Source organism: Cottoperca gobio, chromosome 1 (genome assembly GCF_900634415.1).
Source record: "Cottoperca gobio chromosome 1, fCotGob3.1, whole genome shotgun sequence".
Lineage (NCBI taxonomy): Eukaryota > Metazoa > Chordata > Actinopteri > Perciformes > Bovichtidae > Cottoperca > Cottoperca gobio.
The window spans coordinates 25,797,562-25,822,186 of NC_041355.1; the positions used below are offsets into that span (position 1 = coordinate 25,797,562).

Genomic DNA, 24,625 nt, shown 5'->3' on the forward strand with positions numbered 1-24,625 from the left:
CCTCCCCTCTCCTCTCTTCCTCTCTCCCATCTCCCTTCTCCTCTCTCCCCTCCATCTCTCCTCTCTTCCCCTCTGCCTCACGTCCTTCATTCCCTCTCGCCCTCACCTCTCTCCCCTCTCCTCTCTCCCTTCTCCTCTCTCCCCTCACCTCTCTCTCCCGTCTCCTCTCTCCCCTCTCCTCTCTCCCTTCTCCTCTCTCCCTTCTCCTCTCTCCTCTCTCCCCTCTCCCCTCTCCCCTCTCCTCTCTCCCCTCTCCTCTCTCCCCTCTCCTCTCTCCTCTCTTACCTGCCTTCCTTCTTCAATGGTTCCCTTCCCTCCTCTGTTTCCTATTCTGTTTGTTCATGTGTAATGGCCGCTCCTCTCATGTGTGGAGTGGTCGTACGTATTTAATGCTTACACTGCGTGAGGTAAAATTGTGCTCCATCCCAGCTCTTCATGTGATGTTGAGCAATAAATGGCTGCATGTTTAATCTGACACTACTGTGAGTGATAGTATACATTTATGTTCTTGTTTGTGTTACTGCTGATTTATACGTGTCAGTTTCTTCACTAGAGGACCAGGTACCTGGTTATTAGCAGATTACAGGGAACACTGCTCCATACATGCTTCCAACCAAACAAATACCAAAACACAAAAAATATGTCCATAATGACAACCACACTGCAAAAAGAGTTTATGCACCTGAGTATGTTTGAGATCAGTGAGTTAGTGAGGCACAGTGAGGAAGGGATTAACCATCACATGCCTGCACCATGCTGACAGTAACCGTGATCACAGCATGTCAACAGGCTTTTCAATCAACTGGGAAACTTGTTGCTTATTTCAGATATAGCACAATGTTTCCATAATGAAATATACTGTATTACCATATAATATCTCTCTTTTTCATACAAAAAGTATATCTTCTGCATATGAAATACAATATTTTATGGTATCAACTATATGGAAAGACATCAATTCTTATATTGCTTCCAGTTTATTGCCATCACACAGATATAATATTTCCCACTATGCTCCACATCCTAAAAACCCACGTAGGACTACATGTATTGCACGAATCGGGGGTGTTGCTTTCTCGTGAGAATAGAACATACAAGTTTCTCTCAAGACAATAAAGAAAATATGTGTTTACCACATTTTCTAAGGAAAGGGAACTGGTACAGTCTAGGTTTTTTATTTTACCCGAAATTATATAGGATTATTTATAAATTGATAGAAAACAGACATTCAGAAAAAAAAATCAAATTATATCTTTTTTTGGCTGAAACGTCAAACACTGACACAGATAGATAGAGACGCAGAGAGAAAGTAAGGAGGTGTGTTATGGGTATTTATTGCTACCAAGGAGACAAAAGCAGGAGAGAGATATGACAGGAGGGTGTGAATGTCCTCATTTAGAGGCGCTAATCCCGCCATTGACACACACACACACACACACAGACACACACACACACACACACACACACACACACACACACACACACACACACACACACACACACCCAAGCACTTGCCAAGGCACACCCAACACAACTGGTCACTGGATTGAGCAGGTGTTGACTATCAATCACACACACACACACACACACACACACACACACACACACACACACACACACACACACACACACACACACACACACACACACACACACTCTTAAAGAAATATAAGTATCTAGTTAGTGGTTAATATGTGTTTCTTAATATAAAGTGTTACAGAAATGTTTTCTTCAGCAGTTCTCATCAAAGTGTAAGCCACAAAGGTAAAGCATACTTTTAACTTAACTTAAGAACAACTAAATAAAGCCTAACATTTGTTTTGGCCTGTTCTTTCTTGCCTCTGCGCCTCTGTTAGCTTCAGACAGGATATTACTTCTGGATCATATTTATTTTAGATTATCTGTTTTCTTTTGGCAGATTCATCAACACCTTTAAGACCTTTAAAAAATAACAATTTAAGAGAGATCTAAAGGAGAAAGCTAGTAGATTGATACCAGTGGGAACAGGCTTCTTATTCACTTTGGAGTTTTGGATTCCAAAATACATTTTCAAGAAGTCTCTGTGAAATGTAGGGAGTAGGTGCAGATACTAGCTGCATATTGTACGTTCTTTACATTAATAAAATAAATGAAAAGTTCCAAAAATACCTCAGAATGTATTAACAGTAATACTTTTCACACAATCATTATTTCACTGTAACAAAGCAGTCTTCTGATCAATATTTGAATAAGCCAGTTACATTTCACGCTACGCTGTAACTCTCTGTTCTCTTGACATGACTTTATGTTCGATGGCAATTTACAAGACACAAATTAGAGGCGCTCATTTTTCAAGGCTTATCTGGGTGTTTGAAAGAGAGCGATTACATGCTGAAAAGTAAAGTAAATGATTATTTTATCCAACATACTGAAGGCAGTGGTTCTGTGTGTGGGGGGATGTGTGGAGAATGCTCTTGTTTATTGGCTATTGAGACAATGTTTGACATATCTATCTATACAATATCTACTATCCACACACATTTTCCTCCTGAGGATCCGTAACCGTGTTACATTATGTTTCACTTAAACACACACACACACACAACCTTAGCCTCCTTGTGACGCTCCTTTTGTCAAAGACACTTAAAAAGGCTCAGCGTAAATAGTGTTAATTTAATGTAAATGCAGGTTGGACGATATGGCATTTGAAGGGCTGCCATTGTTAGCGGACTACCAGATTAGTTATGGTTGACAACATGCTACTCTCAGCTAACACTACGGTTACACTCATTGTACACTCGATTATCCTCGCTCTGTCTGTCTGCTGAAATTAATTTTCACGTATAAAAGACATACAGTCTGCAGCCCGACTGCGTGTTTGTGATTAGCAGAGTTTCTGTCCCAGCGCAGAAGCTTTAAGAACTCCACATGTCTCTAATCTCACAGGGAGCACTGTCTCCAGCACACATACTGTGGCTGCATTGATATGACTGTAACTTGCAGTGGACATGATGGAAATACCAGGATTAATATGTTTTGATCAAAGCTGCTGATTTACTGCCTTAAAAGGTTTCTAGTTTAATGCAATATAAACCTGAACAAGGATCACTCTTTAACACATGAGAGTATTGCTAAACTGTAATTCTTCTTGGTGACAGATGTGAAGAACAAATCTGATTCCTGTCCCTGTAATTTCCGCTAAGCATGATGAGCGTGCCTGTGTTTCTCTGGTGCACCATGATGAAAACTATGACCATCAATCCAGAATTAATTCCACCATGCTCAGCTTTCCAAGCATGCCGCTCTGCAGACTATCTGGTACCAACATCATGCCCGTCTGCCCATACTGTAGCTTTCAATTACATTTGCAGCTGTTTTTTCAGATATCTTGTTGTGGTTTATTGTATCAGTAGTTTCCATGTTTTTGTGTTCAGTCTCACAACCCGAGATAATACCTTCATAATTAATTGATATGAAAGCGAGAAATAAGCAAAAGTAGCAAAAATAGAAATTGAAAGCAAGAGGGAAATCATTTTAGTTTCTCAAAGGAGACACCATTGTTGTCCAATTGTATTAGAATTAGTCTATTTTTAATCCGGTTGGTATCAGTGACAGCTATTTTCTCACAAAACAACTTTTTTTTTTGTTTGTTTTTTTATTACGTTTATCAGAGTTTTCTTTTTTATATATAAACTTAATAAATAGACAGTGTGTGTGTGTGTGTGTGTGTGTGTGTGTGTGTGTGTGTGTGTGTGTGTGTGTGTGTGTGTGTGTGGGTGTGTGGTGTGCGTGCGTGCTGAATGAAAGCATAATACATTTTTTACTATTTTTCAACCACCCTCCACAGAGGAATGAGGCAGTTTAATATGGTGATGAATAATGAAGTGGCAGGCATTAAAATGTACCCTCACAAACACACACACACACACACACACATACACACACACACACACGCAGACAGACAAAACACCTCCCGGCACAAACAAATGTACCTCTCCTTTTGTGCAACAATAATTTGTAGTTTTTGGAGTGGCATGCGATAAATATTTAGAGATTTGCTATCCCAGTTTGAAACCTAATAGTGAAACTTTAAATGTGTGAGGATGTGTTTCCGTCTGTGTGTAGGTGAAGTGTTTATTGCTGCAGTTGCTGATTACCACATGTTAGCTATTTGTCTATTGTAATATGAACTGTGTGTGTGTGTGTGTGTGTGTGTGTGTGTGTGTGTGTGTGTGTTTGTAGTACTTGCTGACTCCATAAAAAGGTGTGAGGGTGTGTGTTTTCAGTTGCTCCAGCCATAAAGCCTATTTGTTTACAATATTGTTATACATGGGGGGGCTAAATGTTAACACCACCACCACCCACTACAACCTAAATAAGAACATGAAGTAGAAGGTGACCTTTCTGACAGTGTCAACAAACACTGAACGTGTTTACGCTTTGTAAAATGCATGGGGGAGCTGCTGTATTGGATAGCATTAGGGTTGTGCAGGTGTACCTAATAAATAGAGTGTGTTCAGTGTAGCCACAGTGGTGTACCACCGCCAACCACCATGACACGCCTCTGCTCCACCACAAAGCCCAAGAAATTAAAACAAAATAAAAACTGCAGTAGACAAAATCTTCTGCAAAAATCCATTCAAGTAACATAAATGTTGGGGAGAAACTACCAGGACTGAAGCAGGTCTGCTAAAGAGTTCTGGTGCTGTTATGTAAACTTGGTGTTCCCTCGCAGCAATATGTGTGACTGCAAAAACAGTAGTTAAAGGAAACACACACTCATTTCACAAAGTATACTACAGTATAGCCAACAAAGTCAAAGAAGTACATTCAGAACGTTTTTTAACGTATAATGTTGCCATTATTTTACATAATTATCGCTGCAATGTAAGGAATATCTGGCATATCTGGTGAAATATAGCATCTCCTCTTGTAGTCTTGAGTTGTTGTGTGTGTGATTAAATGCTAAACATTAGGCTTGTGCTTTAACTACTAGAACACACAAATAAAACCCAGTAATGCTCATTGTCTTTCTCTCTCTGTAGTTCTGTCTCTTTCTCCATTTAATCACTCTCCCCCTTAAACTCCTCTCCTTCTATCTCTCTCTTCACATCTTGCCTCGAGGCAGGTATTAATTGAAGGACCCTTGTTATAATAGGTTCTAATTGTTAATCACACAGCCTTGTTAGAGAGCAGTCTGATTGTAATTACAGATGCTCGTTAGCCGGGGTTCTGTCATTAATTAGGCATTGTGACCTTGGTAATTACTGCAGCCACACATGTATGTGCCAGTGATTTTCTCGTGAAAATGTTCCTCTGGAAGGTTCCAAAGACAGACTTTTTTGGAAATAAAAAAACAACACTTTGGTGTTTTTATTTGGACAGCAGTTGTTATTCTTATATAATCCCTTGTACCTTGGTTGGCTTGTTTCAATGGCCTTCTAAAATGTTGTTAAAGCAATCACCGTAATACTAATCTGTTCAATGTCACACATACCTGACACATATTGTTAACCTTGTGGTTGTGTTTTTAATTTTCACAAGAATTAAGAATTAAGAATGATGGATTATGAGTTCAGGACTGGTGGCAGACCGTGGTTATGCTTGAGTTAAGATATCTACAATCAAACAATCCAAACAGTTTATTCGGGTTAAAGCCAAACATCATTTATGGGTTTTCACATATATTGTTGGGTTGGGTTGTTTACCTTGACGTGTCGGAGGTGTGCTGGTCTCAAACCGTAGTAAGAGTGTGTCACCATGCAGCAGCCCATCAGCTCACTGTGGCTGTTACTGTTTGTACTATTCCTCCCTACAATATGTACTGATCTGAAGCTTTTAATATGAAGCAGCAGCAGCAGGAGAGGTTTGGTTTGAATCAGCAGTAGATTAACACAGATCTGATGGAGCTGAACGGGATCTTTAAAAAGTAAAATAAGCCTGATATGTGAAAGAAACAGGAACAAACATCTGAACGGAGGCTTCAGAGCGATCTCTCCAGTCTCCAGCTCAGAAACACGTGAGCCAAATGTACAGCCACAAACTCAGTTACTCCTGGAACAGATCTGAGAACAGATTCTGCTCAAGAAAAACAAGGACCACAGTTTGTGTTTTATGTCTGTTGCTCTGGTCCTTGGTTCTAGTGGCTGTGATAAGACAGTCCTCACCAATATGGATTGCAGACAGTTACATAAATCAAGTTCCTTTACAATGGCATTATCCTCCCAGACACTTAACATCCGTGCATACAGTGTGCACTTGACAGAAGTGCTCTTTTGGGAAATGAGTGCTTATGTCAAGCATCCTAGAAATGTGAATATGAAGTGCAGTTTGGAGGTATAATCTTATAGCACTTGGAGATAAAGCAGTAATGAAAATTCATCAGGGAAAACAGCGTGTGCCAACGGTGTACTGCAGATTATCTTCTGTGTATGTAACACAGCCAATGTCCCCTACTAATGTACCACAACTAATTTCTCTTCTCTCGCCCTCCAGGCACTTCCTCTTTAAGACAGGTACAGGCACCACCCCCCTCTTCTCCACGGCAACTCCTGGCTACACTATGGCAACAGGCTCAGTGTACTCCCCACCCACCAGGCCGTTGCCGAGGAATACCCTGTCCCGCTCCGCCTTCAAGTTCAAGAAATCCTCCAAGTACTGCTCCTGGAGGTAAGATGGAATGAGCAAGAAGAAAGAAATTGTGTTGGCCTTTTTTTGCTATCAGTCAAATACAATCTAAATTGAAGCTGATCTGGGGTCAGTTTTGAGAAAGAATGTGCCTGTTGCTTGAGAAAGAATGACACAACACAAGCCCAATCGTTAGCGGTTGGGTGGAGGTGGAAGTGGAAGTGGTGCTGGCCTTTTCTTCTTCTGGTATACATTAGTGATAATTAACAATGGTTGGGACAGGAGCCGACTTTCCAGCCACAAAGAAGTTCAAATAAATTGCTACCAGATTTAACAAAGTTTTCAAGTTATGAACTGACAATTTGACAATACTGCTTCGGATGATTCTTGCATCTCAAATCAACCCAACAAGCTATATTATTGGAGCAGGGTATGTTGGTTCCCTATAGGTATATGCTTAATAAGCCACCATGTACCAACCACTCAAAATATATCGTTCCTCTGAAACAGTGAAAAGATTCTTTATACAACTGTTTGAAATTTCAGGTTTCAGTTACATTTAACAGTTGACTGCGTTTTGCCAGTAACTGGATCCATAAAAGCAGTAGCCAATAGCGAGTTGGTTGTGAGACTTGCTAGCTTGCAGACAAGAGCATCCAGGGATTTTTTCAGTTTGACATCAGGACGGGGTCCCTCGAAAAATATGCAATTCCCACATCATCCCAGAGACTGGTTGGCTAATGTAAATGTCTGTCTCGCCTTCAATGTATTTTTTAAATGTAATTTTACTTTGATGTAAAATATTAACCTTGTTTCATAGCTAATAATAACAGTGTGCATAATGTCAGCTGTTGTCCAACTGCACTTTTGTTCAGTGTTACATTATGAAGCCTGCCACCACCCACAACTCTGACTCAAGTGTCAGCACACTGAAGCAGCAGCTATGCAGACCACAGTTATTGTGTCGTTTTGGCATATTGCTGGACACCATGGGACGAGGGACCGGGTGTCACGGTGTAGCATTTGCAGTGAATACGGACTATTACAGGAACAGATAAGATTGGTAAAAAGAAAAGGTGATTTTCTAAGCTGCACTAAAACATTATCTTAATTTTGCACAGGAGACCATGAAACCCAAAAACAACATGTGTAACATTGATGGTGAAATTACTCATTGAAGAATGGAAGGAGCCGTCATGTCGGCACCACAGACCTGTGTAAACAGAGTGTAGTGTTGAAGTTCATCATACATCAGAAATTAAACAATTGTGAAGCTGCAAAATTAAATGGAGAGGATGTGTACAGTGAAGGTTAGACTGCACAGTGAAGGTTAGACTGTACAGTGAATGTTAGACTGCACAGTGAAGGTTAGACTGCACAGTGAATGTTAGACTGTACAGTGAAGGTTAGACTGCACAGTGAATGTTAGACTGTACAGTGAAGGTTAGACTGCACAGTGAATGTTAGACTGTACAGTGAAGGTTAGACTGTACAGTGAAGGTTAGACTGTACAGTGAAGGTTTGCACAGTGAATGTTAGACTGTACAGTGAAGGTTAGACTGCACAGTGAATGTTAGACTGTACAGTGAAGGTTAGACTGTACAGTGAAGGTTAGACTGCACAGTGAAGGTTAGACTGCACAGTGAAGGTTAGACTGCACAGTGAAGGTTAGACTGCACAGTGAATGTTAGACTGCACAGTGAAGGTTAGACTGTACAGTGAATGTTAGACTGCACAGTGAAGATTAGACTGCACAGTGAAGGTTAGACTGTACAGTGAAGGTTAGACTGCACAGTGAAGGTTAGACTGCACAGTGAAGGTTAGACTGCACAGTGAAGGTTAGACTGTACAGTGAAGGTTAGACTGCACAGTGAAGGTTAGACTGCACAGTGAATGTTAGACTGCACAGTGAAGGTTAGACTGTACAGTGAAGGTTAGACTGTACAGTGAAGGTTAGACTGTACAGTGAATGTTAGACTGCACAGTGAATGTTAGACTGTACAGTGAAGGTTAGACTGCACAGTGAAGGTTAGACTGCACAGTGAAGGTTAGACTGCACAGTGAAGGTTAGACTGTACAGTGAAGGTTAGACTGTACAGTGAATGTTAGACTGCACAGTGAAGGTTAGACTGTACAGTGAATGTTAGACTGCACAGTGAATGTTAGACTGCACAGTGAAGGTTAGACTGTACAGTGAAGGTTAGACTGCACAGTGAAGGTTAGACTGTACAGTGAAGGTTAGACTGCACAGTGAAGGTTAGACTGTACAGTGAAGGTTAGACTGTACAGTGAATGTTAGACTGCACAGTGAAGGTTAGACTGTACAGTGAAGGTTAGACTGTACAGTGAAGGTTAGACTGCACAGTGAAGGTTAGACTGTACAGTGAAGGTTAGACTGCACAGTGAAGGTTAGACTGTACAGTGAAGGTTAGACTGTACAGTGAAGGTTAGACTGTACAGTGAATGTTAGACTGCACAGTGAAGGTTAGACTGTACAGTGAAGGTTAGACTGCACAGTGAATGTTAGACTGCACAGTGAAGGTTAGACTGTACAGTGAATGTTAGACTGCACAGTGAAGGTTAGACTGTACAGTGAATGTTAGACTGTACAGTGAATGTTAGACTGCACAGTGAATGTTAGACTGCACAGTGAATGTTAGACTGCACAGTGAATGTTAGACTGCACAGTGAATGTTAGACTGTACAGTGAATGTTAGACTGCACAGTGAATGTTAGACTGTACAGTGAATGTTAGACTGCACAGTGAATGTTAGACTGTACAGTGAATGTTAGACTGCACAGTGAATGTTAGACTGTACAGTGAAGGTTAGACTGTACAGTGAATGTTAGACTGTACAGTCCATGGTTATTTCAGACTTAACCAAAACTGACAAGGTGACAGCAAGATAACCACAATCCTTTTGTTATCTTCCTTCTTCAGGTGTACAGCCCTCAGTGCAGTGGGACTATCTGTACTGCTCTCTGTCCTGCTCTGTTATTGCATAGGTAAGACCACACACACACACACACACACACACACACACACACACACACACACACACACACACACACACACACACACACACACACACACACACACACACACACACACACACACACACACACACACACAGGTTCTCTGTTTGTCTGTGTCTCTCTCCCTAACCTACACACACACACGTACACAAATCAGTGCTGTGAACACATGTACACACATTAGTCTGAAGGGTAGTTTGGCCCAGGTGCAGGATGACAAATGAGACTTTTATTTCTGCTTTGTCCATTGTTAATCCACCTGATCTCTCTTACCATCTTGTCCAGCTTCCTTCCTTGCCTAGCTCTCTCTGTATCAGCCATTCGTGTGCTCTTCTTGCTGCTTGTGTTGGTTTTCACTCTGTGGTATGAGCCCATCAGATAAGACAGCCAGGGTTTTCCTTTCTCATTCATGGGGCCTTGTTCATCCCCCTCTCCCTCCATCAGCCACTATCTTCCAGGATGTGCTATAGGTGATGTGTAGGCTAATATGTTTACGGTCAAATGGAAACCCCTTTTGGAGAAAAGGTTTTACTAAACTGCACCATCAGATTTCAGAATCAAGTAAATGGGTCACATGATCATTTTCCTACTACACTACTTTTACGTAACAATCGCTCATTCTCTTCATCAGAAGGAATCTACAAACTAGTGATGATGGACGAATATGTAGTTCCTCAAATTGTAGGAATGTTTTTTGCACTTTTCTTCCAGGGTGCTGATGAAAGGCAGGAATTTTCTCAGATTAAAAACTCAAATAGTTCTTTGTCAGGTTTATTTAGGTTTAGATAAGCATGTGAAAGCAGGAGATGGAATGTTATTCTAACATAGAAAATAACTTTTGCAGGTATTAGTAATACTGTATGTGCAAAAAAATGCAACTTTAAAAGATCCCTCAGTTACTTTAGTCTCTTAAGTGTATAAATGGCACATTTGTAACATATATTTAATGTTAAACACTCCCTTTGAATAGACTTTGTATAAATAAGGGGACTTTCCCCTCACTGTGATTTAGACCCGCCCGAGGCAGAATGGATACAATTACTTTGGTCCAAAATGAACAGTGGAAGTCTTCATTATCTTACAGTTAATCTGCCGTGTAATTACAGATGTTGTCAGCTCTAAAAGAAAATCATTTCAGCCACTGAATAGACTGAGTTTGGGTTTACTGTACTTTACAAAATAAGAAATGTCACATCAAATTTACAAATTGATTTAATACAATTGTTTTTAATCAATTTCTCATTAGATTGTTGTGTGATAGACTTGAGTGTCCCTAACCCACACTCAGTGTAAAGTGTGCCACTGAAGACTGAAGCCATTCATCTGTTGGGCCTCTCTGGATGAAAGAGGCTTTGTTTCTGGTCACTACTGTACTCTACTCTTGAACATTTGAATTTGAAACTTGAGAATGAGCCCAATGTAAGTGCAGGCTTCAGTCCAAAAATATTAATTAGCTACAAAATTAGTATTAGCCTTTAAAATCCCATTGGAGGCCTCACATTTACACCTTTAGTTATAATAAAGACTTCAGTGCTTCTTCTTCTCCCCTGCATCGCTTCAGAACTGTCAGGGCAGTTTGCTCCTTGTTAGATTGGGTGCGAGTGATATTCTTTTTAAAAAGCCTTGAGAGAAAGAGAGAGGAAGGGATGATAGAAAGAGTCAGAGGGGGGGAGGAGGAGTGCATGGCATTATGTTCTAAAGGTCATCCATTCCCACAATGAACAGCAGCAATTAGGATTGAAGATGGTCCTTAGACGTGGAGAACTGTTGCCGCGGGCTAGTCTGTGTATTTGTTGTTGCATGCTCAGCTCTTTGTGTGTATGTGTGCGTGCGTGCGTGCGTGCGTGCGTGCGTGCGTGCGTGCGTGCGTGCGTGTGTGTGTGTGTGTCATGGGCTCCCTCGCGCAGCAGTGTAAGAAAGATGTTTGGGTTTTTTTACTTTCCAAGCATCTGTTAAGAGTTTCCTGGGATTTTATGATTCACATACACATACCGTATACTCTGGAAACACACACTCACATGAAGCTCACACAAGACCACAAACACACACACGCATGCACATACACACACACACGTACACACAAGGATCCACACAGATATTCACATACTAGAGATGCACAACAACACACATGTACATCAACACACACACATGTGCACATACTGACAAACATGGCTGGGCAGGCACACATGTTTTGTGTTTTTATTTTTAGTACCCAGAGTTAGGAGAGAAACATTTGGCTTTACTAGTAGGCCTATATGGAAAGAAAAACAAGAAGAAAGTATATCTTATATATATATATTTATTTATTTATATATGTATATATTTATATATATGTATTTATATATTTATATATATATATATATGTATTTATATATTTATATATGTATTTATATATATGTATTTATATATATATGTAAATATATAAATACATATATATAAATATATACATATATATATATATGTATATATTTATATATATGTATTTATATATTTATATATATATGTAAATATATAAATACATATATATAAATATATACATATATATATATATATATATATATATATGTATATATTTATATATATGTATTTATATATTTATATATATATGTATTTATATATATATTTATATATATGTATTTATATATTTATATATATGTAAATATATAAATACATATATATAATATATACATATATATATATATATATATCTATATATATATATATATATGGTGTATGAAGAAGGCAGACCAAGACATACCTTTCCATTATTTTGCATGCATTCGATTGAATTTTGAGATACAAAGTGTAGTTTTTTCTTTTCTTTTTTGTCCAACAATGTCTAGCAGCTCTGGCCCTGCTGCTCAGACTGCTCTCCCTGCTGGCCCTCACCCCTGCTCCTTTACATCAGATCACGTTCTAAGCCCCTTCTTAATAAAACTGATGCACACATGCACCTGTTGTAACACATATGCAAATATAAAGGGATGATCGAGATTTTCTGTTTTTCCTAGTCACTGATTTGATATGCTTACAGGCAAAACTGTGTAACAAAGATACACACATACACGCATAAAAGCTCCCCTGTGACTAATTGAGCCAAGGTGTGCTCCATAAAACAAGGCCCTGCATCGCACAAATACTCAGCGGCAGAAACCTGTTACACTCCCATTTACTAAACCCATTACGATGAATGTCTCTTTGTGACTCCCTGGGTTGTGCTGATTTTTAATGCTTCTCTAAAATTATTACATTCATCCAGGTATTTTTTCGGTCCAGTACTTTTCACAAAAAGAAGATTTTTCTTCACCCACACTTCTCTAAAACCAGTTCCTGTGTGCAAAAGCTATGTTGCCACGGGTCCACTAACATTTCGGGACCTACAGAACATTGATTTGTAGTAATTAAGAGAGGTTGAATTTAATCTCTTATGAATGTGCCAGGTCAGTAAAATAACAAGGACATGTTTTCAGAAATGCAAAGGACCACTGTCACGTAAGGCTCATAGGCAGAGATATGAATAACTTCCAACCTCGTAAACGTGATGTCACCATCATGACTTAACTGAAATACAATCTAAAAAAAGAACAACAACGCTCCGGAGAACCTTAAATATGAATCTTGTGCATACATATCAAAAAGAACCAATGACTACGGCTGTATCACTCTAAACATATGTGGATAACCTGAAGCCTGGTTGTAAACATGTTGTTGAGCGTGATCAGCAGGTACAGCTGACACTTTCATTGTCTCACCCTCCGCTTGGTGAGATCGTGTAGCATTAAGACATATTTTTTTAATCGCAGCTTTTGCAATTTGCAAATTGCTTTCGTTTACATCGTGATGTTAGTTTGAGTTTGATAATAGTTTAGCCCTAGTAAAGATATGGTTTGTGCAGGGAAATGATGTTACAGTTACTAACATGGCAAACATTAATCCCAGGTCAGTGACTGGATAAAAGCTTCAGTCAGACCTGCCACACAGCCATCCACCATTTCAACCTGCACCACCTTAGTTGTAGCTTCACTATAGAAAGGGCAAAACACTTCCTGCACTGGCTTTCAGCGTCATAAATCATGAATCACAGATTCCACCCACCTTTAGTTTGTTTTCATGAACTCATTCCCCAGCCCATCTCCTCGTCTGTGATCCATTCTCTCATTAGTCCCTCAGCATATATACCAGCTCGCTTTCACTTGTGTGTTACTGCCAAGCGCTCTCACTGTTCACTTAGTTGTAGTGTATAAGTCTGTTTATCTGAACTGCCCATTTCTTTACCCTGCCTGCCTATTTTGGACTGCGATTGTTCTGCGTTCCCCTTCATGGACTTGCTACCCTCTGTTACTGATCTCTCGGTGTTGCCCTCTCCTGAACAAGTAAACTGGACTTTTCTTTCCTCAAATCTGCCGGTACCAGTCAACTTTACAGGCGCAGAATTATCCAATATGGAATAATTTTTAACTTCCAATGCAACAAATCCAAATAATAAAAGTAGAAGTCACCACATTTTGTGCAACAACATGCACGGGACACAGGACAAGGACTGGTCCATTTAGGGTTGCTGCTGCTATTAGGCATGCTTCTTCATTGGATAGTTACGCCTGTTCATTACCCCCCCCCCCCACAGCCTTGAGATGAAGTCTAACCAGTGAAAACACCTGGGTGCTCCTTTACATAATGTGATGGGTTTCTTCTTCTCTCAGCATTTATAGTTGCTACACATTCTTCGGGGACAGCTACACCTGTAAAAATAGCACTATTGCTAAAACATAAAAAGAAGTGAAACGTTGTCCTCTGTTATGTTCCTAACACATGTCCTTCGCTTGAAGCTGTGAATCAGGCCGCTGCAGCCCCTCTCAGTGTGTGTCGGATTATCCGGCTGAACTGGGATCAGTTTGCTCGTCTGAACGGACGCAGTAAAGGCTGACAGGTTGTTGATTCCACTCTTTCTTTGAACACAGTAGGATTATCCGTCTACAATCCATCCAAGTATTCTTCTGCTGCAGAGAAATCTTTCAAACAAGCTTCCACATGATGGTTTCCACAAATACATTAATATTTATAAATAAATGTTGGGCAGTTGATAGCAACCTGGCAACACTTACTGTCCACCTTTAGCTTTAGTATGGATGTATAGTTGAGGCCAGATGACCCTAACCTCCAAGTTAGAAGAATCTATATGTTTTTATAGTGTTCAACATAACCTTCCTTAAATCCACAACACCCACATTTCCTAAAAAGGTTCTGTTAAGGAGAACCAGTCTTGAATGACTGTTACCATGGCCATTAATCCTTACACACACACACACACACACACACACACACACACACACACACACACACACACACACACACACACACACACACACACACACACACACACAGAGGCTCCTGTCGATTAGCCAGCACTCTCCCATGACCCTTTGCTCCTGTCCTCACCAGGAGGGGTTGTGGATAACGTGCTAGCACAGCATGGCTCTAATTTAATGAGGCAGAGAGGTGTATTTGTGTGTGTGTCTGTGGAATTAGTGTGTGTGAGTGTGTGTGTGTTGGGCATGGTTCTCTCACTAAATGTTCCCAAGATGAATCAGTAATTGGTCCTTGACACGACTCCCTCTAATATGCTGTGTGAGGATCCAGTCCAGACTCCTCATGAGTTCTTCTATGTTCAACCAACACACAGGTGACTGCTTGTGATCTTCCATCATAGCATCACTATGGCATTGTCATGGGACACTTCTCTCTGTGTTATTTAAGTGTCTTGTTTAGAGTATTACAGTACCACACTAATCTTGTTGTTTGTTTTGGCTAGTGTGAAAATAATCTCCTTTAAGGATATGAAATATTGGCACATGATAACAGCCATCACTGTATCACTATCACTTGTGTTGGAAGTGAGCTTCAAAACCCCATGTCATTAAGCTTTGGCTTAACAGGCTCTTTTACAGACCAGGTCGTTGCCAACTTGGGAAAGTGATTGGTAAATGATTAACTGTTTGCAGCCTTGTATAGAACTGTTCAGTCTGTTCAGCTCAGAAAACATCTGCAAGAAATGCAAATGTAGTGACCCAGACATCGTCACTGAAATTCGCAGCGCTATAAGTGATACGCACTAAGATGGCGAGCCTGGTGATGTTCATGGATGTATAAAAAGAACTGGGTTCAGGAACAGCGCTGGGCTTTGAAGCCAACTTGCGTAGTGGCCAAACCGTTTCATTACAACTTCTGGCTGAGTCAGGTTGAGCCCATGAATACCTCTTCCCACAGACTTACACTGGGAAGAGGGTTAATGTTTTTGAGGTAAACCAAGTTCCCGGTATGAACATTTTAATAGCCCTCATATAAATCATTATGTCCTAAAAGTTGTAAAACACACTAATAGCTGAATACAGATTGTTTTCACGGAGCGGCTGGGAGTGAGGGTTAAAGGAAACACTGGCGCACTTGCTTTGTCATTTATGTAATTTTATACCTGGCAGTCAATTTGTTTTGGCGTCATGCTCCACTGAGCAACTTTCATAGGAATAAACGGACACACCATCAGATCCAGTTCTAATGTCCAGGTTATTGCTAAAGCGCATGTATACAAAGCTCCTATAACGTCAATAACTGTTGCATACATGCCTTGATTTATGTTTAGCTGTAGCAGCAGACCTGCACTTTGCTATCAGAAATAATATGTTTCTAAATGATGCCTTCAGCATCTAAGGATGTCATAATATGTCATAAAATAAGTGTAACCAAAAACATCAAATTGTACAGAGGAGATTGCCTGGTCAGTAAATTATTAATGAGCACATTCATTCTTCCATTTAATCACATTTTGAAACCTTTTTAATGTTTAATTGCTCACTATTCCTATATATATATTATTTTTTTTTATTTATTTATTTTTTTTATTTTAGCGCCTACAAGTGTAAAACTGTCAACAAGTCCTCGTCTACTTTCAATGTAAAATCTTCTGTGTTATACGACTCTGGAGAAATCAAGTTCACAGACAGTTTTGATGAATGAACAGCACTTTCTTGTATTGTTGCCTGAATCCAACAGAATGAGACTCCAAACAGCAGACATGCTGTGTAATATGGATGCGTCAGTGTAAACTCAGACAACAGCGCACATTGGAAAAGTTCATTGTGTAATTGTGTTAGATTGACAATGCAAAGCAGAAAACCAAATCTGCTGCTTCACTTTGTAAAATGCCACATCAGCTCTGCCGTTCTTCTTCAGACAGTCAGCATAATTCAGCAGACACCATGCAGAACATCGGAGTGAATGGAAGTTCGGGGGAGGTGTGCTGGTGAATAGAGATGGGCTTCTGTTCCTGTAACCGGGTTACATCTTAATTGAGATGCGAGGAGGAGGAGGAAGATGATTTATAAGCGTGTGCACACACACACACACACACACACACACACACACACACACACACACACACACACACACACACACACAGTACACACATAGGTGGTAGAGGTGAGTGGTATATTGTGTTATGTCAGATTAAGTGCTGGAGGCTTAATCTGGTGCTAACACACTTCCCTGTATCTTCCCCTGGGTAGTGGTGCATGTGTGTGAGAGAGAAAGAACTTGGTTATAATGGTTGTGTATGGCTCTATAATTATTTATACTGTGTGTGTGCGCAGTTTCACACTTAATTTGCATATCTAGCCTGAGAGCATTATAGATGTTATTAATGTTTCCAAAATGCTACTGCTAGTGCTCAGTGTGCTTAGCACAGCAAACCCTGAGTGTACATGCAACCGTGCACTCAAGCACACACACACAGACATACACCTGTGCACATCTCTTCTCTTTGTCTGTAAGTGACCCGGACAGACACATGTGCACATCTTTCATCACCTTTCTCTTCACTGTCGTCATGTCCCCTCTGCTCTCCTTGTCATTGCGCACAGTGTATTTACCAACCTGCTCCTCTCCCCCCTCTTCTCTAGCTATGCACCTGTTTGGTCTAAACTGGCAGCTTCAGGAGAGTGAGGGATACGGGGCGTTTGAAAATGGAGGAGGAAGAGATACAACTCCCAACACCTTCATGGTGTCTACAGACAATGGTGAGTTCCTACTTAAATACTATTCTATGTTCTGACAGGAAAAGCAACAGAGATGAGAAACAGATGTTTGCTTCAGTTCAAGTTTCTCCACTTAGACCAGTAAAGTCGTTTAGCTTCAAACTGAAATGTAGAAATCACTCTTGGTGCCTGAGGGGAATGTCAGCCTGCTGTAGTTTTCAAATTGTACAAATCCTCATACTGCAGCACTGAGAACAACCTCTGTCTTCTAATAATTACATTCATATGTGACTCATACGCAACTGTGATTTATTATGTTCAGTGCCAATATAGGAAGTAGTGTGATGTACCACAGCAAAGTAAGAGCTCAGAGGTCATGGAGGTGGATAGTTTTACATACACACGTACTTATTTTTGTGTTTTGATCAAGAGGAGTAGTGAATAGTAACATGTAAGTGATGTGAAACGTTTGTCCCTAGCCATTCTCAGTATACATACAGTGGTATGCATTCAGTTTGCTAGTGTTCTACCTTTATGATTATGTTTAATATCATTTTCTAAGGGTCTTATTATCAGGGCTTAAACTAGCAGTCTAATTAAACTTGAGTGTGTCTAATGACTACATAGAAATGATATGCCTCATCTTCATCATCATTATCATCATCATCATCATCATCATCATCAGCTTCAGCTTTAAAACCAGCACATATCTGTTGGTAGACTCCTGCAGTGTACTCCACTGTGTCAGGGTGACACCTTCAACATGCTAAAAAGTCAAACATCCTAAACAGTACAAACAGCTGATATCGTGCAGCATAATAACACAGTATGCACACAGAAGGAGACATGGCATCAGCTTAGTTCCAACACACATGAGCTAGCAAAGAAGTAAAACATCATGTACAAACAGGTGCTCAAAATGTGTGTGTGACTAGAAGCCACAGCGTGCAGCGTGGTCAGCTCTGCTTCCTCTCATGGAGAGTTACACAGGTACGAGCCAACATGGTGACGATGTTACTTAACATTGTATTTGGTTTAAATATGAAGGATATTATAGAGCAGTGGTCCCCAAACTAAGGCCCGCGGGCCGGATACGGCCTGCCTCCACATTTGGCCCGGCCCCCTGAACAATACCAGAGACGCATTATGATTTTTTTTTCAGTCTGGCCACGCGAATCCTAGACTAGCCCCTGTCAAATAGAACGGAATAATGGCGAAAAGGTTAGGTAAGAGAAAAATTGATTCAGAATGCAGGGTATTTAACCTGCAGTGGTCAAACGATTCTTTTTTTGTTCAATGCAAAGAAAAGGCTGTTTGTCTCATCTGTTATTTCTGTGAAGATCCCATGTGTGGCTTTCTGGAAAACAATAAATGTTTACGTTTAGGCACCCCTGCGATCAGTCACACTTTTTCTGTTACAAACTGACCCCGGCCCCCATTAGAGAAGGGAACAATTATGTGGCCCTCTCAGGAAAAAGTTTGGGGACCCCTGTTATAGAGGTTACATCTGAACATCCCAGCCTTACAAACCTGTCAACTTTATTATTCTTTAGAAAAACCTCCCATTTACTTTCAGCTTTTTCAAGAGATGAATGACACACATAAAAGGAATGCAAGCACTCTGATGGAAGCCCCCCCCCCCCCCCCCCTCCCCCATGGCTCAGATTGATTTTGCTGGGAGAAATTAAGAGAAGAATGAAGTTATACTCTCTTAAGCATTGTTAGTCCTCAAATACTTCTGCATAACTTAAAAACAAAATGGTCTGCTGTGTGTGTGTGTGTGTGTGTGTGTGTGTGTGTGTGTGTGTGTGTGTGTGTGTGTGTGTGTTCTATTACAAGCCCTTTCATTACAGTACAATATAGAGAGAGGGACAGAGGCCAGCAGAGTGAGTGTGCTGCGTTAGAAATAAAGATAGATCAGCTGGGCTTGAAGACTTGTGTCATATGTTGCAGCTCATATTAGTGTAACCAACGTGCTTAACGTCTAGACTGTGTCACACACACACACACACACACACACACACACACACACGTCTGAGTCAGTGTTGGTTTACTGCCCAGATGTCATGACTTAAGCTGTTAAAGTGTAATGTTATGAAGAGGAAAGGCCTATGAAATTACAAACTTTGAACAGTGATGGAAGCACTCCAGCCCCATACTACACACACTGGATAGAAAGTAAAATAAATATATGCACGTCGAGTTACATTAAATGACAGATTCCCGACCAAGATAACTGTGAGTGGAGTGCTCTAATTTAGCATGTCTGGAACATTACCCTAACTTTAACCAAACTGAAATTGAAACCCGTGCAAACCCATGGGTTAGTAACGTTTCATAAGACATGTTGCATGACAGCATGTTGGAGCGTTACAGCTCAGACTATTCAACACGTAATGTGGCCTTTGATAGAAACATCACTAAGAACGGTAAATACACTTTGGATATTATGGTAAAATGTATTGCCATTAACGCAAACATGTCTCTGGTGTTTAGATTAAGAGCCCACCAGGCAGGTGGTTTTAGTCCCTTAAAAAACCCATATCATAACTAATATTTCCAGGGAGTACACACTGAGGCGCGCTTACAATTATGTCAAAAAGGCCCCATGATGTTACACATTAAACAGTATAATTATGATGTATAGCCTGGCAGGCAAAACAATGTTATTTATGGAAGCATGTGTCCAGATGTGCATTGATCAATGGACTTGTGTTGTTTTATTACAGATAACTCAAACCCATTTCTAAAGTCACGCCCATTCATCATTCGGAAAATGTTTAATTAAATAATATAAAAACTAAACAAATATATGCATGTCAAGTTGTTTTTAATTGAATATATAGTGAAAGATAAACCATTTCAACAGTGTCTTCTTTTAAAGCAGACTACTAATGTTTACTCAAAATATAACAATGATAATTATAATTTATATATATATATATTAATAAGAATACCTTCTCGTCTTATTCCATTATTGTTATACTGTCTCTTCTTGTATGATTGATGTTTTTGTCATTAGTCATTTAAATATATTTATTTTGAAGCACATTGAGTTGCATAATATGTGCAATATCAATAACCTTGATCTGCAGGTGAAAGCACGTTGGCAGAGCTAAAACTGTAACTGCATCATTTGTATTTAATTATATTCTGACCATTTCAGAAATACTATTACATGGATGAGAAGAAGAAACTCAATTATTTACATTTTCTCAACTCCTGTTTTTTCTCTCTGCAGGAAAATTGTTTCTTCTAGAGAACAACACTATCGACACAGGAGAGGTGGATGTGGGAAGACGAGCCATACAAGAAGTCCCACCAGGTTAGTTACACACGTGCACACGTGCACACACGGCTGTCATGCCATTCTGTGAACAAAGTGTATATTTCCCTCACAACTAAATATTCTCACGAAAGCACTCAACTCAAAATCACAAAAGAACTTTGTGACCGTTAAACCTTACAAATAACACTCAATAAATTGTGTAATTCTTAAAGCACTTGCAAAGGGTGAAATGCAGCCCTAAGTGTGCTGCCAAGCACACGATGGTACAGGTACAGGGAGATGATTGCCGTCTTCACACAGCGGTGTTAACTGTCGTGCATTCATAAGGCTTTCACCTCAAACTGCTTTATTTTTAGGATGCAGTCACTGCATTGACACAGTGACAGAATGCAATCACAGGTGTGTCATGAAACATACATGAATAAAGTTCCCATACGTGTCATTTTTGAAAATACATGAGAAAAAAACGAGATATACAAATAATATAATATATAATAAATAATATAAATATTGAACAATGAAGTTCCGCTGCTGTGCTTCGTGCTGTGCTCTTACTGGAGACACATGCAGGTATTTAATTAACTCAAAACATGTCTCAACAAGTCTTAGAATAAGAGAATGCAATTAATATTAATTAATGATGTATTATTTTACCCACCAGCATATGTGTGCTAGGTGGGTGATGGGGCTGACTCCCCCCCAGCTGCTAAACTTTATTAGCGTGTTTGTACTGTGTGCAATATCTTTAGTGAATGCAATGCATTCTTTGTGAATTCGCCTCTCAGTTGTCACTTTCTGTGTGAACCTATAAAACTAATGTCTTATCCAACAGTCCTACAATAACTCCTACTTGTCTATGGTTATAATTCTGCATCATACTGACAGGTGTTTCCATTGTTGTGTCTCATTGTTACCAGTGGAGGTAGACTAAATAACAAAATTAATGTGGAAATTCCATAAATAGGAACTACAATAGACATCAAATGTATACATTTACGATAATAGTTCATAGTTAAGTATCATAGGGCATATTGTAAAATAACCACGAGTTATGATCATTAAGAATCTGAGACACAGTGTTGGGATATTATATAATTAATAAGTGGTTTTAAAGATACATTCAGCTGTTTGCAACATAATTCGTTCTGATGTTTATAGCATGGGACATATTTTGGAATAATCGTCAGCATGTTGCATCATCAGCAGTTCCAGGAGATGAGGATATACAGAGGATGAATAATTCATGTCAACACAGTGACACAGAAATACGTTTTTAGAAAGAAAATGTAAAATAATGTTACGTTTGAAATATGTGCTTGCATTGTGAGTGTTGGAGTATCTAAAGTCCATGACTTTTGTATTATGATGTTGTGTGAGCATATACGGTGTACAGACAGGAAGTGAACTGATTTGCACTCTTCTTCTTTTTCCAAGGTGTGTTTTGGAGGTCCCAGCTATATATTGACCAACCACAGTTTTTGAAATTCAACATCTCCGTGCAGAAAGATGCTCTTGTTGGGGTGTATGGACGCAAAGGCCTACCGCCCTCACACACACAGGTTGGTTGCACAAACATATGCATGTGCATGTGAACCTGATGCCAATGTAACATGTTGGTCTCATGTCAGAACAAGTGCCCAAGTCACGTCAACACGTCTTACCAGGTCTGACCTAGTAACATCTGTTTCACTTTCAACATGGCACAAGTCTGAATTGAATGGTGTAAGAAAAGAAAATGAGTTGAATAAGTGGAACGCTAAAATACCTGTTGAGGGGATAGTTCTTACATCATATCCTAAAAGAACCTTGTTCACCATAGTGAGAATCTGACTGGCGCTCTCTCCCTGTAGCTTCTCTTTGAATATCCAGCAATATGCTTTACATACTGCATGACATCATAAGAATGAATGGAGAGTCCCAACTTAATGTCCTATCACTTCAATTGTGTGATTTATCAATGACAAAATGGCATACATTTAAAAGATAGATGAAGCCAGTGTGTGAAAGGGGATTAAATCACCAAGCACCACCAACTGAGCACACGAGGGACCGTTTAATGTTAAAATGGACACTAAAATAACATGTTGTGTTAGAAAGAACAATATAATAAAGCAAAGAAATGGGCACGATTGTTGACAGAAGTCGGGGCAGCACCTGAGTCTACTGCTAAATAAAAACCTGTGTTGAAGATGTGGTTCAACCAGCACGACCTCAGCAGAAGCTACAGCGGTGTTTTCATCTGTGTCCCCACAATGAAATCTTATCAGATGTTGAGATCTCTGACATAGCGTTTCAGAAAGCCTGTCCTCAACCACCAGAATCCTCTGGCCTTTCTACTTTGAACAAATACCTAAAAGTGATGAACAAATTCTGCCTCCCAAAATGTCAAAACCCCAAATCCCTTTTGCAACTTTGCAAGTGTGTCTAGGTCAAGTGCTTAATGGATTCTTGGTTAATAATGATGAAGATAAGCTTCTTACAAAGCTAAACTACCCTTTACTTACATCACCGTGTGATGAATCATGTCTTCTATTAAGGGACTAATCCACTTATCTGTAGAAAACAGCTTCATACAATGCCACCCCATCACAGCTCAATGTTAGCACTTCGATAACAGACAATAGTGTGTGTGTGTGTGTGTGTGTGTGTGTGTGTGTGTGTGTGTGTGTGTGTGTGTGTGTGTTTGTGTGTGTGTGCGTCTGTGCGTGCGTGCGTGCGTGCGTGTGTGTGTGCGTGCGTGTGTGTGTGTCATAACCTAATCCATCTAAATTCTAATTTTCCTTTAAGTGTACTTCAGTCTCGTCCCCCTTGTGTAACAGTTGTTTTATCTAAGAGAAAGTAAAGCACTATTTCTGATTATTTTCAAATGTTATTTAAACAGAAGCAAACTATCATCAAATAGAAGTAATCAATGAACATGTATGAACAACACTAAGGTCATATGAAACCATATTGTCACACAGGCTAACTTAAGGTGTGTTTATTGCAGCACACATATGTCCATGCATCAGTGACTGAGATATCTTGTCATGGGCCACAGTGTTTAATGAGTTGGCAGGGGTCCTAGATAAAAGGTGAGGGGGTTGCCTAAATCAACATTCCTCTGGAGTTCATAAATAAACATAGCAAAGCTAATGGAAATCTGTCTCGGTGTTACACTGTTAAACTGGGCTTTGCCATTGGCTCGGCAACACAACTCTAAACCTTTAGGTGAGTGGTAGTTTGTTACAGTTGTGCTAAATGTTCTTGTACTGAGAAAAATATCTCGTCTTGTGTATGTTTGTCTTTCAGTATGACTTTGTGGAGCTACTGGACGGTAGTCGCCTTATTTCCAAAGACAAAAGATCGCTCAGTGACAGTGATGCAGGACACACACACGAGGAGGAGTCTGCAGGAGGAGCCCGACACACACGCTCAGTTAACGTGCACGAGGCCGGCTTCATCCAGTACCTGGACACAGGAATCTGGCATCTGGCATTTTACAACGATGGACGCAACACAGAACAAGTCTGTTACAATACCATCGTCATAGGTGAGAAAAAGCAGTATATGCGTAATAGTGTGATTACTGAGTGACTTGTTAATTGATGAGAGTTCTGTAAGTGTGCAGACGGCACACAATCCACACACTATTACTTACAGTAATGAATGTGAGCCCACCAGGAGT

The 24,625-nt window shown here is 39.9% G+C and overlaps 1 protein-coding gene across 1 annotated transcript in view; it reads left to right on the plus strand.

The window, feature by feature from the left end:
- The window catches only part of tenm3 (teneurin transmembrane protein 3), a 188,424-nt gene that overhangs the window by 92,085 nt on the left and 71,714 nt on the right, over nucleotides 1-24,625 (plus strand). Inside the window, 6 exon segments of the mRNA XM_029442447.1 lie at nucleotides 6,475-6,648; nucleotides 9,548-9,612; nucleotides 17,595-17,711; nucleotides 20,911-20,994; nucleotides 22,393-22,517; nucleotides 24,250-24,490. Of these exon segments, the coding sequence (XP_029298307.1) occupies nucleotides 6,475-6,648; nucleotides 9,548-9,612; nucleotides 17,595-17,711; nucleotides 20,911-20,994; nucleotides 22,393-22,517; nucleotides 24,250-24,490 (806 nt within the window).